This window comes from Palaemon carinicauda, chromosome 21, assembly GCF_036898095.1.
Source record: "Palaemon carinicauda isolate YSFRI2023 chromosome 21, ASM3689809v2, whole genome shotgun sequence".
NCBI classification, from domain to species: Eukaryota; Metazoa; Arthropoda; class Malacostraca; order Decapoda; family Palaemonidae; genus Palaemon; species Palaemon carinicauda.
Window position 1 is genome coordinate 52,754,934 of NC_090745.1, and position 13,810 is coordinate 52,768,743.

The 13,810-nt window shown below is 36.6% G+C and overlaps 1 protein-coding gene across 1 annotated transcript in view; it reads left to right on the forward strand.

Annotated features, from left to right (window-relative positions):
• Positions 1-13,810, forward strand: part of Deaf1 (deformed epidermal autoregulatory factor 1) — a 451,852-nt gene that overhangs the window by 313,189 nt on the left and 124,853 nt on the right. Inside the window, exon 4 of the mRNA XM_068345007.1 lies at positions 2,990-3,089. Coding sequence (XP_068201108.1) covers positions 2,990-3,089 — 100 coding nt within the window. The remainder of the gene's footprint in view (positions 1-2,989; positions 3,090-13,810) is intronic.

Consider the following 13,810-nt stretch of genomic DNA (forward strand, 5'->3'; position numbering starts at 1 on the left):
TGGTTTGAGCCCAAAAAACGGATTTTGAGCGAAGTGAAAAATCTATTTTCGGGTGTGATGGCCATAACATCCTGATGGACCCACCCTTCTTTTTTATAAAAATATCTTCACGGTTCCCCCCCCCCCTGATCTACTGTATCTGTAGCACCTTGCTCAACGCTACAAGGAATGACCGCCAGAGGGAGTTGGCTACCCTTCTAATTCTGCCACGTATCCCTCTCGAAGCATAAAGGCTATTCGGGGTACAGATTGCCATATGGCGTGTCAAAAATACATCCCCTGATTATATACAATACCCTTGAGAGTAATCTTAAAGGTACTCGCGCCAGAAGTTAGAATTCTGTGAAACCCTTGGTTTGATTCTCTGGGAATATCACTGTAGTCATATATACCCTTGGGAAGCTACTAAAGGAACCTTCCATCAGAACGTCATGGCCATCTCACCCAAAAATAGATTTTTTGCTTTGCTCAAAATCCGTTTTTTCCTCCTTCACTTCGTGGTATATAGAGCTTGTCAGTATTTGCTCAAAGGTACAGTATTTGATACGTGGTCTTTACCTTTCTAGCATTTTTACCCCTGTTACATAGCTCTGATTTCGGCCGCTCCACTATTCCATCCCTGTACTTGATAACTGGCACTGCCTAGATGTTTATGTCCTTTACCATATTTCCAGAGTTAAGCTTTGACTTCATTGTAGCTTCGATATTTTGCATGTATTCTCTTCTTAACTTTTCCTTCATTTCTTGGTATTGTATTTCCTTTCTTCTCATTACCCCAAAGTATGTGTACCCTGCTTCGCCTTTGTCTTTGAAGATATTTCCATCTGACAGCATTATCACTTCATTCTTTGTTACTTTACCTCTCTGTGTGTTAACTAGGACACATTTTTCTATTCCAAACGCCACCTTGGTATTTCCTGACAGAATTCTCACTGTCTGGATTAGCATGCCTATTTCTTTAGTATCATTCCCAAACAGCTTGATGTCATCCATGAACATCAGGTGGTTTATTCTGTTGCCTCCTTTCTTCAGTTGGTACCCAACTTCGGTCATCTCCAGCACTATTGTCATGGGGATCATATCCATTACGAAGAGTAGTGGGGGTAGTGAGTCCCCTTGGAAGATTCCTCTCGATGTTAATTTATGCGAGCCGTTTTCCAGAACATTTAAGTATATTTTTCCAGTTTTTCATTGTATTCTTAAGAAAGTTTGATAGTGTTATCCTCTGAACCATATATTTTTAAGCATTTTATTAGCCATGAGTGTGGTATAATTTCAAAGGCTTTCTTGCAGTCTATCCATACCATATTCGGGTTGCATTTCCCTCTCTTGCTATTCTTCATTACCATTTTGTCTACTAGTAACTGGGTTTTTGTGCCTCTGCATTTTCTTCTGCATCCATTTTGATAGCTGGGAATGGTGTTTGTTAGCAGCTTCCCCATTATTGATAGGCAGGAAGTTAATATGTTGTTGCTTGCTATGTTACCTTTATTTTTGTCTTTTTTAATTAGACAAGCTGATTCCTTATAGTCTCTGTTGTGATATCAGAGAACCTTTGCATAAATCTTTTATTTTCATCACTTTTAATATCCTGTGGTAATTTTGTTCGTTTATTGTGAGCTATTTGGTTATTCTATATGCCTTCCCTAAGCCATTTGGATGGCTCCATTTTTAGGTTCTCCTGATGGATATCTTGGCATTTTATTTGCCTGTATAGGCGTCCTGGTTTGTTTCAAAGAGTTTGTTCTGCTGATGTCCTTTGTTTCTGTTTTCACATCTCTGGACCTTCTGTGCCTGGGCCTTTATTCTTTGTTTTATATCTTCTCTTATGATTTTGAGGGTCTTTTCTTGCACTTGTATTTCTCATTCAGTTTCTTTTGTATCTTGCCGTTTTCAGCCTGTTTTCTACCATTCCTTCAAGTTTACTCACGGCAGTTTTTATCTCTGTTTTGTGGTTTTCCAATCTCCTTTTCCAAAGGGCTGTCTGTGACTACCCATTGGGTTGTAATGTTGGTATCCTTCTCTTCATGAATTCCACAACAAGTCCTGATCCTGCATATGCGAGATTGTTAGTTTCGTTGAAGGTGCTGGTCTAGATTAGATTCAGTATTCAATTTAATTATTTCATTTTTTTCCTTTGGTTCTTTCTGATTGTAGGCTTTTAGAGCTGGTATCCGGATTCTTTATCTGTTGTCTTTCATCCAGTGTCTTACTTTGCTCAGATGTTTTGCTATCTCATCAGTCACTTCTATTTTGGTATCATGCCGGCAATGGTACAAAGGCTTGATGATGTTGTCTCCATTTCCATTTACTACTTCTATCAGTTCCTGCAGATCACATGGTGTCATCTACCTTTCAATTTCTTCTCTTTTATTTTTGATAGCCAGTTTTTCCTTTATGTCTCACATTTGGTCTCCCAGACCACTCCGAATGTAGCATCTCCATGCCTTTTTTTTTTTTTTTTTTTTTTTTTTTTTTTTTTTTTACTCTTGTTCATTTTCTTCTCCGCTTTGCTTCTGTAGTAGTCCCTGATGAGGCTAGTTCTTCATTTCTATTTAGGTCAGTTTCTTGATGACTATCGTTAGATATCTAACCCTCCTCTACTGTTGTTGAATTGTATACCTGACTGCTGGATGAAGCCCTTCTATTTCTAGGAGTTTCATTCAACATTATTGAGTTTGCTTTTTAACCCATAGCTGGGCCCTACCAATCGAGGATAGGTACTCAATTTTAGCTTAGTGGACTAAGGTAATCATGGTAAAGAACCTTACGCAAGGAAACGCTGTCATGGTGAGGTTTCGAACCTAAGCCTCTGAGGATACTTGGACCCACAAGACTGGCACTCTTATCACTCGGCCACATCAACTACTGTTTATTATTATTATTATTATTATTATTATTATTATTATTATTATTATTATTATTATTATTATTATTATTATTATTATTATTATTATTATTATTATTATTATTATTATTATTATTTCAGGTTTCAAGGGCAGAGCCTTCTAACCCTAATTGAAGAGGGACTACTTCAAGTTCACGCAACATCCTGTTCCTGTAACATTTGTCTTGATGACGATGATGCTGTAAGTTTCTCCGTTGTTTTCTTTTCATGAATGAAAAAGATGGGATTTGGAGACATTACATGTTCAGTGATTAAATTAAGTGGTAGCAAAAGCATTTCCTGTTTATTCATTGTTTGTTTTTATTCTTTTAATTGATTTACTCATTCATCTTTGACAAATGACGAAGCTGAAAAATTGTGTACTTTCAGAAAGGTCAGCTTTTTCGGGAAACGTTGACGGGCATTTTCCTATCGAAGAGCACGGAAATTAGTGCATTAGAAATTGTAGTACCATGGCGAGTTATATTAGGTATTATTTTCAAAAGGCTCTTAAAGAAAGTAACACTGAATACTAACGTTAATCACCTCATTCATATATTTACTTGTTACAGGTTTTCTTTCTAGTTTTATTAGACTTCTGACTGTCCCATTAATTTCTTTAGAAAAATGTTGAAATTGATTTGATTTCCATTAACATAAAGGACGTGGCGCGGTATACTGTGGGTGGCTGCTGCTGTGTTTAGAATTTTGATGAATTTTTGGCATAAGATGTTGATTCTGGTGTTTTTTTTATCATTATTGTTATTTAGTAGTAAACATTATAATTAATCTGATACAACAAAATTATCATTCATGGAAATTCAAAGAACAATTAGATAAATTATGAATATATTTTAATGTATTGTTTCGTTCGTTGTCCGTCAGTTTTCTTTAGATTTGCTGTATACTCTTTTCTAGGATAATTTTTTTCCCTGTTGTTTTCATTTCTTTGACTATTTTTTTCTGTCCATTCTACGAATTCTTATTTTAATAGCCTACATTTATTCCTTCCTTGTATTTACAAGACTTACACAGGAAACTTTGTTAAACGTCTATGTAAGATTTTTTTCGTAACATCTTACCTGTGAAATTCCAAAATGTCATTGATTTGGTAACCTAGCTTTTAAGGAGTAGGGTAAAAATAACAAATGAAGGAAACTTACAGACAAGTATATCAAATTTCAGAAATATTTTTTTTTTCAATTCAAAGAAGTAAGGTACCGTTTCATGTCGCAATAGAATATTTTTACAGCGTTTCTTAAGCCCATGAAAATTGGCATTTATAACATTGTCATGAAAACCGTTCCAAGGTTGACCGGAAAAGGTATGATAGACTTCTGGTGATTGATAGGGTTCCTTAACAGAATGTGGATACTCATGCGCCTGAAAGAGCACGTAGTTCTTCCTACCTGATCACAAATACACCAATGGAAGAAATGCAAAATGAATTGGCGCTTTTGGGGAAATTATACAAACGAGGTTTTCCAGTAAAGGCTAGTCATAACATACGATTATCCTTCAGAATGAATATCCGGAAGATTCTAAGCAAATATACCAAGACCATCATCTCTGTAGGTACAGGAAATCTCAAAAATAGTTCTACAGACTTTTCTATCAGTTTTGAAATATTTTGTAATTACCAAGAAAAGTTTTTTTTATTACAATGATATATGCAAAGAAAATATCGGAGCCAGAGACTAGGGTGAGATTGATAAATCAACAACAGCGGTTTTTCTGGACTTGGCCACATCCCCCACTGACTACACCACTTCTTTATCTTCGTAAAAGATGTCGTAGTTTTGTTAAAAATCTTGTGGAACAAATAACCATAACAAGATAACATTGCCTCCATACTTTATTAGCTTATATTTTGGGCCAACATGCATATCACAGTGAAGACTAAAAACACTAAAGGTTATAGAAAATTTGAGTGAAATCAAATACAAGACTGAAATTGAAATTAAAAGTTTAAACACATGTGCCATTAAAATCAAACTTTCAATAGCCTTACAGAACAATGCAAGGATGGGTTTTGGATTTAAAAATCTGGAACCAGTACTTAAATAATCTATTAAAATAGGCACCATGTTGCAGACCAAGTGTTTGATTTTTGGTGTCATCGGGATCAAACTCATTCAGAGTTATATAGAAATTCGAAATAATCAGATTACCTGTCCCCTCAATCCTAAAACATTATCAAAAAGAATATTATAACCAGTTCACCGTCGCTTACCATGTTTAACATTTATTCTACGCCAAGTTTAACGGATTTATATCGGTAAACATCATTGCCAACAATAATAACATTAAAATCTATAGGTTTTTCATAAAAGATTTAATATCTAAATATTCAATCCCGTTACTCAACCACTTACTTCAACATTCTGAAAAAATAAAAACTCTTCAAAATCAAATGTTCACCTACAGTACTGTAATTCTACTATTTACTTGGAATTTCTTGGAGACAAAGGCTACAACGGCCAGGGATTTAGAGCAGTATGGAGCCTTGCCACATGCTTTCAGGCTCTGAATCAACAGCCTTCAAAGCCTGCAGATCAACAACCTAAAAGAACTCCAGGTCACCATCATTGAATAGTTCAGATTCATAATCTTTAGAACGTTCAGGGTCAACCTCAGTCCCTTATTTCATGTAATACAGTTCAAAGAGGTGAAGTGCAACACTAATACTAGGCCCTATGGACTTGTAACCAGTGGAGAATGAACGTCAGATGAGTAAGCAGAGGCTCTTTTAGAAGCTGTCTGAAACAAATCATAAATGGCGGCTTGTTTAACAGAAAGGCCTAATCCTGTCTTAGTCTAGAACATGTACATTGCGTGGTACTCCATAATATTTGAGATGTAACGTTATTCATCTCTTTCACTGTTCTTATTTGTCTTTAGTGAATTGGTGTCGGTAAATTTCAATGTAATATGTTCACCTTTTCTTTCTGACATCCCCGGTGCTTCATTTTCTTGTTGCTACCAGTTCAACAAATCCTGCTCTGTGAATCTACTCATGAAGTTAGTGACTAGGGTGCTGTAATTAGTCTGCACGTTGTTCTTGAAAATGGTCGTTCTTCTGTTCTCAAAGTCCCCCCATTCCTCCTGGTCACCCTCATCCTCTTAGAACAGCAATTGGACACATTTTCATCATGACCTTCGAAATGTTGACTTATCATCTTCATTCCAAGCCCTAGAAATCTTATAAATGGCTTGTTTGATGCCAGTTTACACTGAAATCTTGGCATATAGATCAAATTGGTATCTTATGTGCAAAAATGTATTATAGGTTATTTTAAACTTCTAGATGATTCATAGTTCAAAGATTACATCAAAGAAATGACATTGGCATGCAAGTGCACAACAATTATTTTTTTTTCCATTTAATAGTTCAAGGGCACAGTTATTGTCCAGTAAGAGAACAGCAACAGAGAGTACAGGATATTAAGCATTGGTAAGACCAGTGGAAAAATGGTGCTGCAGTCATCCACTTGTGTATCATTCATTATTTTCAAATACATTAATTTTAAAAATCTGTAAACGATATATTTTTCTCTTCTTGAAGTCTCTGACAATTTTTCCCTGTCCCTACCAAAGTGCTTTTACGCATGCCATATATAATAAGCTTGTCTTATCAAAATACCAAATCTGGCTGTATTAAATTCTCACTGCATCCTTCATTAGATCACCATAGGCTGACCTAGGTATGCCACTAATGTCCAGTTATCTTATTCTATGATAAATTTAAAGGTCCTCAGTCACTTATCTTATGTGGTGCTACTCTGCTGTGATCTTTATATTTTGCCAAAATATTTTAGCCTCTTCTATGATAAATGGGCAACAGATAAGCTTTTTTTTTTGGAACAGTTTGATGTAAAGCAATTAAATAGTAATTGATCAAGCTCTGCAATTTTCGGGTTTTCCTAGATTTATGCTGAGTTGCTAATAAATGTCCTTAGTTACAAATGCAAGCAGTTGTTCATTCCTACCTATGATATCATGGATTCTCATTTAGCGATTGACAATGCCTTATAAGGTCAATTCTTTACTCTCTTGATATTTTTAACACTTTAACACAATGTTCATAATATTTATGAATATTGTCTGCCAACAATGCAGATCTGCTGGTTGACACAAAATTGAATAGTGATCCAAATGCATCCTTAAATCTTCCCAGACACAGTAGACAAAATCTTGTGTCCTAACTTTGTAAAAGTGATAAACCCATTTCATTCATTGTGTATCTTTCATATGCTGGAGAATATCTACCAAACCTATGGGAGGAGCTAAACCTCAATCCCATAACATCACTTATCCAATGTACCTGGTTGATTATTTTTTATTGCAAATAGTACATAATTTTCTTTTTGAAGGTTTAGGATTTATTTTCTGAATAATTAAATTTGTTTTGATTGATAATATTTCTGAAATCTAGCGAATAAGAATTTTTTTTTTATTTAAGAATCAGTCACATAATGCTCAACATTTGTTTCATATATTATGCTCATCTGCAGTCTCAGCATAGAAAGATCCCACTCAACACTGAAGAAAAAAAAACTAGTAAAATCTCATTTGGATCATATCCATCCAGACTATCTAGAATAATTGTTAACAAGCATGTGGACAAAGTTGAAGTACTTCATGAGGTTTCGATACTCTAGGAGGAAAAGTTCCCAGTGGCTTTTACCAATTTTTCAAGGAGCTGTTAAGGGACCTTTTCCTAAATTTGGTATCTCGGTATTATTTGTCCAGATGAGGGGAATGTAGATCGTAGAAGTATAAACTTTTTGGAACTGATTGTTTGGAATATATGATTGTTCATCAGATTTCAGTGATTGCAAAATAATATCATATATGATGAGGAGTATTGAAATTAAAATTTGACATGTAGTCTAGTTTGCAGGGTGTTGACCTAAACAGGAAATTACGGCAAGTCTTCCACCATGAACCAGTATGTAGAATTAGAGAAATTTCTCACATTGGGAGTGCGTGAAATTTTGTGTGGACACACACAAGACTAAAGTAAAGTAATGAGGTAGTAGGTTGTCCCGGGTACCAGCTACCTGTTGAAATACTACCGCTAGAGAGTTATGGGTTCCTTTGACTGGCCAGATAGTACTACAGTACATTGAATCCTTCTTTCTGGTTACGGTTCATTTTCCCTTTGCCTACACATACACTGAATAGTCTGGCCTATTCCTTACAGATTCTCCTCTGTCCTCATACAACTGACAACACTGTGATTATCAAACATTTTGTCTTCACCCTAGGGGTTAACTAGTGCACTATAATTGTTTAGTGGCCACTTTCCTCTTGATAAGGGTAGAAGAGACTCTTTAGCTATGGTAAGCAGCTCTTCCAGGAGGAGGACACTCCAAAATCAAACCATTGTTCTCTAGTCTTGGGTAGAGCTATACCCATTGTATCATGGTCTTCTACTGTCTTGGGCTAGAGTTCTCTTGCTTAAGGGTACGCTCGGGCACACTATTCTATCTTATTACCCTTCCTCTTGTTTTGTTATAGTTTTTATAGTTTATTTAGAAAATAATTATTTTAATGTTGTTCCTATTCTTAAATATTCTATTTTTCCTTTTTTCCTATCCTCTTCAGGCTATTTTCCCTGTTGGAGCCCTTGGGCTTATGGCATCTTGCTTTTCCAACTAGGGTTTTAGCTCAGCAAGTAATAATAATAATAATAATAATAATAATAATAATAATAATAATAATAATAATAATAATAATAATAATAATAATAATAATAATAATAGTTAATGATGGAATGTATGTAAATACCAATTCAGAGAAAATGTTGCTCCTACAGAACGAGAAAAAAGAATGTGTAAAGGATTATAATAATAAATTTTCGACTAATGATAGTGTCTAAGTGCCTGGCTACACTAAGATATGATTACGAGGAAAAATATTGCTGAAAAAATTAAAGCATCATATCTACATAAAGAAAACAGGCCTCTAAACCACATTTCAGAAGAAAGAGCAAAATGTGAAGCTAGATTGATCTATAGTTTGCTTTACACTTTACAAAAGTATATATTTGATACTTACAAGTAATAAAAATGTAGCATATATATGTATATATATATATATATATATATATATATATATATATATATATATATATACACATACACACACACACACACATATATATATATATATATATATATATATATATATATATATATATATATATATATATATATATATATATATATATATGTACATGCACACATATATATCTTTTCATGAAAAGGATATGCACTTGTTCTAGATGAAAGAAAATTAAAAAAATACAGCCATAGAAAATCCATACACCAAGTAAATAACAGCCCAACGGGGAACAGGTTGGCTGTAACTCTTACAGCGTCTGTGAAAAAGAGAAGATAAACGCTTTTTTGGGCTCGGCCATGTCGTCCTGATGGAAGGTTCCTTTAGGTAGCTTTCTAAGGGATATTTGCTACAGTGATACTCCCAGAGAATTAACCGAGGGTCTCTAGAATTCTGGCTCCTGGCGCAATTTATCCATAATTTAAATTTAAGGATATCGCATAATATCAGTTGACGTATTTGTAGATACGACACATAGCAATCTTCATCCCAAATAGATTTAACTCTTTGAGGGGGACGAGTGGCGAATGATAGGGGAGCCGTTATCTAGGTACCCGGTGGACCTCCTATCCGCACTACTACCGGCCGCCATTCCTTTCTCTGTAGCATTTAAGCTAAGTGCGCTCCCAACCTTTTCCCGGTGTTCGTTACGGATTACAGGAATATTAATAATGCAATCTCCAGCATCTTCATCCTCTGGAAAGTTGAGTATTTATTCTTTCCCGTGTATAATTTTAGGCTCCCTTCTCACAGTTAAATTCGTATAATTCAAGTGTGTTTGGTTGAGCGTAGCCACATCTGGAGGCGGCCATTTTACGACCGCTGTCGCACATTATTATTGCATTTTATTTAGTCAGTAGAGCGACATTCCCGGTATTTAGCTATAAATTTAGCTAGATATGCAAATTATACTAGTGAAGATTGTGCATACAATATTATTTTATTCCTCTTCCTAAATGTGACTTTACTTTTCGTATATGCCGGGGGCCCCGGCGGTACCAACCATGGCCGTGGTCCCCACTGGAGTTAGGCTAGCCTATCTCATATATGTATACGTTAATAAAGTAATTCCTCATGTTTAACCTCGCCCTATCGTTCCTTATTAATTCGGATTGGGACATACATCCCCTAGAATTTATGGATAAGGTTCGATATATATTCTCTTTTAGAGAAAAGAGGCTAAACCCTTCCTCCCTCCCTGAGCCGCCGCCATTACAGGCAGCAACCTCTATCTTTCGTCATCGCCGTTAAGTAGAACTCCGGCTTGACCTAGATAGTAATAACACTTTCTTTCTTTCCTTGCCACCGAGGACTCTGCCTTTGAGGTTAGATGGTAATTCAGGGTGCCCTGTCTTGCAGCTGACAATGTCGCCAACAGGGGAATCTTTGTTCCTCTGCCGCCCACGACGTTATCGGCACAGGAAGCCATGCTTCCTTAGTCCAAGGTCGAAGGTAGGCGGCATACCTGCCTCCACCTCTCTCCCCTGTGAACTGTAAGACCCTCCCCTCCTCTGTCCTTTGGTGTCGGCCTAGCTATCACAACATTCTTTCACCTGTACTCTGACAGTAATCCCGGCTTGTGTTGCCGGCCGGGTCCCTACCGGCGGTGGTTAGGTAGCTGCCTCAGTCACCTTCCCCCTTATGTCCTTCCTTCACTGGAAGTGAATGCCCCAGGGGGAAAGACTGAGCCGGCCCTGGCGTCTGCTGGTGGGAAACCCAACATACTGTGAGAATTCTTTAGCCCTCTCTTGGTCTGCCATCCACAAAACTTGCAACCGGCAGTACAGCCGGCGGCAGACTTTTGTGGATGGATGGAAGTTAGAATCACATGTATTCCTCCCCTTCCATTAGAACTCTCATTCTGGCAAGGAGACAGTAAGCAGCAGGATAGTCCTCCTACACTGTCAGTTATCGTGCTAAACCATAATAATAGGAAACCCTCCTTTCCATTCTTTCTCTCTCTCTATCATTTAGTGCCGCCAGGTACTAACCTAACCCCGGTAGTGTACCGGTAAAACTACAGTATACAACAATACAGTAGTTCAAGTATTTCTAACATACTCTGTGTGTCCTTTCACAGTCTATTGTTGGGACCGCATACCATGTTGAGGTTGAGTAATCACTCAAAAACCCAGATGAATCCTTTGATCATCGGGACCCATATAAAACACCGATAAATATTAATATACTACAGGTGGAAAAGTTAGTATAAATATTTACTAACCCCATCTCTTAAGTACTAGAGTCGTTTTAGCGGGATGTTGCAATAACAACCCCCACACCCTTGATCACACTAACTGACAAATGTCTCCTCTGCACAAACTTTCCCCTTACATTATCATAAACTGGACTCTTAGACTGAAGGCAAACAAGAACAAAACATAACCTTAAAACTATATTTCTTAAAACTAAAAATAAATCTTAAACCATCCACAATCAAAATAAACACTTAAAACTAATCAAAACTTAACACTAAATATTAATAACCAAAACACCATTCATATAAACCCAAAAAACCCAAAACAAACTTAGAATTACACCGCACACCAACACCAAAATTTGTATGCTTACATATTCTATGTTGCACCAACGCAGTCGTCCACACACTGCCAACTGCCTTTTGTAGCACACTACCACAGCTCTGTGTGGTCAACAGTCCACTGGGTGGCAATTTGCTACAACTACTTCCCTGATTGGGGTTGTGGTTATTATTATCATTATCATCATCATCAACAGCAATCAGAATTTCATTCGGTCCGGACCATCTACAATAATGTAATTCAGAGTAGCCGTATCAACTCTCTTATCATTAGCCAGGTCGTCAACAATCAATTCCACGTAAAAAAATCTCTCCAAAGGAGGAATTACTGCCTGCAAAATAGAAAAAAAACCACTTACGAACACTCGTAGCTAACTAAACTTTCGCACTATAATCAAAGATAAATAAGAAACTGTCTATCATTTAGAATCGCACTTAGTAAAGATAAATAAAATGTACTTACTTTAGAAATACACAGACACTTCAACACTGGTAAAAAAAAATATAATAATAGTAGTCCAGCATTCACACAACTGCCTCTTGCTGCAGTCAAAAAATGCATTTGCCCAAGACATTCACCACTGCCCTAACCTAGCTAAAACAAACAACCTCATTTATACCAACAAACAATCGATACACTAACTACCTCTCTCTCTCTCTCTCTCTCTCTCTCTCTCTCTCTCTCTCTCTCTCTCTCTCTCTCTCTCTCTCTCTCTCTCTCTCTCTCTCTCTGTGGATTTGGCAAACAAAAAATAAATAAAAACAAAAATTAATCCTCCACATTCCTCCCCCTTACTTTGCCAAATCCATCTTACACAACACTTACCTATTCTTTTTTTTCATAACCCAGTCGCAGTCGGGAACAGGACCTATGCTTTGAGTAACTGGGCCTTCATATACTTTCTCATTTACTTCTTCCTTATTGCTACCATTCAATGTCATATTCCGATTCTCATCTATATTCCTATCATCTAATATATCATGTGCTATCCCATCTGGCCCTAAAATCTCATTATTTCCGTCAACAATTTATCCATTTCATTCAAACCATTTTCTACTTTAATGAAAGATTCATTCATACTACTTAACATTCTCCTATCTCTCATTCTCGAATTCGTCATACTTTCTTTTACATCATCTAAGGAAAAACCACACACACTATGGGTATCATTCATACTCAGCCATGATTCATCTGTATTAACACATTTATCTTCCATACTCACCTGTACATTTACACCCTTGTCATGGATATTCAGATTCTTACCTATACCTATAAATTTCCCTTGCACTTTTTCCTCACTTTCAAACGCCTCTTTTTCCTTTATTCAACTAACACTAATTGTTTCCTTTCTAGCCCTAACTTTTCACACATACTAGGTTCATACTTACTCATTTCCAACCTATTTTTCATCCCATCCTCACGAACATTGATCCTATTCCTTCCACACACACAGGAGGACTCACCCAGCTGAACCCTCTTATACTCTAGTTTCCCGAACATCCTAGCTTACTTAATCCTTTCTTCCTACATACTCTAGCTACATGCCCATCTACACTCCATTCAGAACACTTACCCCACGGCTCCTTGCACATTCTAGTATAATGACCATCCTTACCACAATTACCACAAATCACATTCATACGATTACTACGACATCCACTCGCTATGTGCCCAGTCATACCACACCGATAAAATTTTACCCGTTTCTCTTTCTTACACTCACTAATCCTATGCCCTACCTCACCACATCTAAAACAATCCCCTAGAGCCCATCTACATTCATTCATCTTATGACCTTCCTTTCCAGACCTATAACACTTTTCATCATGGACACGACTATCTGACCTACCTCGCTGCACACTAACACTCCTATCTCTCCAAACCTTATTCCCTTGCCTAAACCCTTCATTTGTCTGTACATGTATTCCTACATTACTCACCCTAACACTCCTATCTACTACACTATCAGCTACCCTCATCGGTCCACTCATAACAGTATTTCTAAAACTAACAAATTCTGGCACACTTTCCTCCATTCCATTTCTTACACTCACAGATTTACTTTCTTTCATACACCTATCCAACACGTAATCCTCAACTATCTCTAAAATATCATCCCATGTCAATCTTTCTTTCATCCACCTCATTTTCTCCTTACGTTTCAAATCAACAAACTCAGCAACATTCTCAGGTACAGTCGCCAAAAACTTCTTCATTAATTCTTTATTCTCATTTATACCTTCATCCCCATACTTCT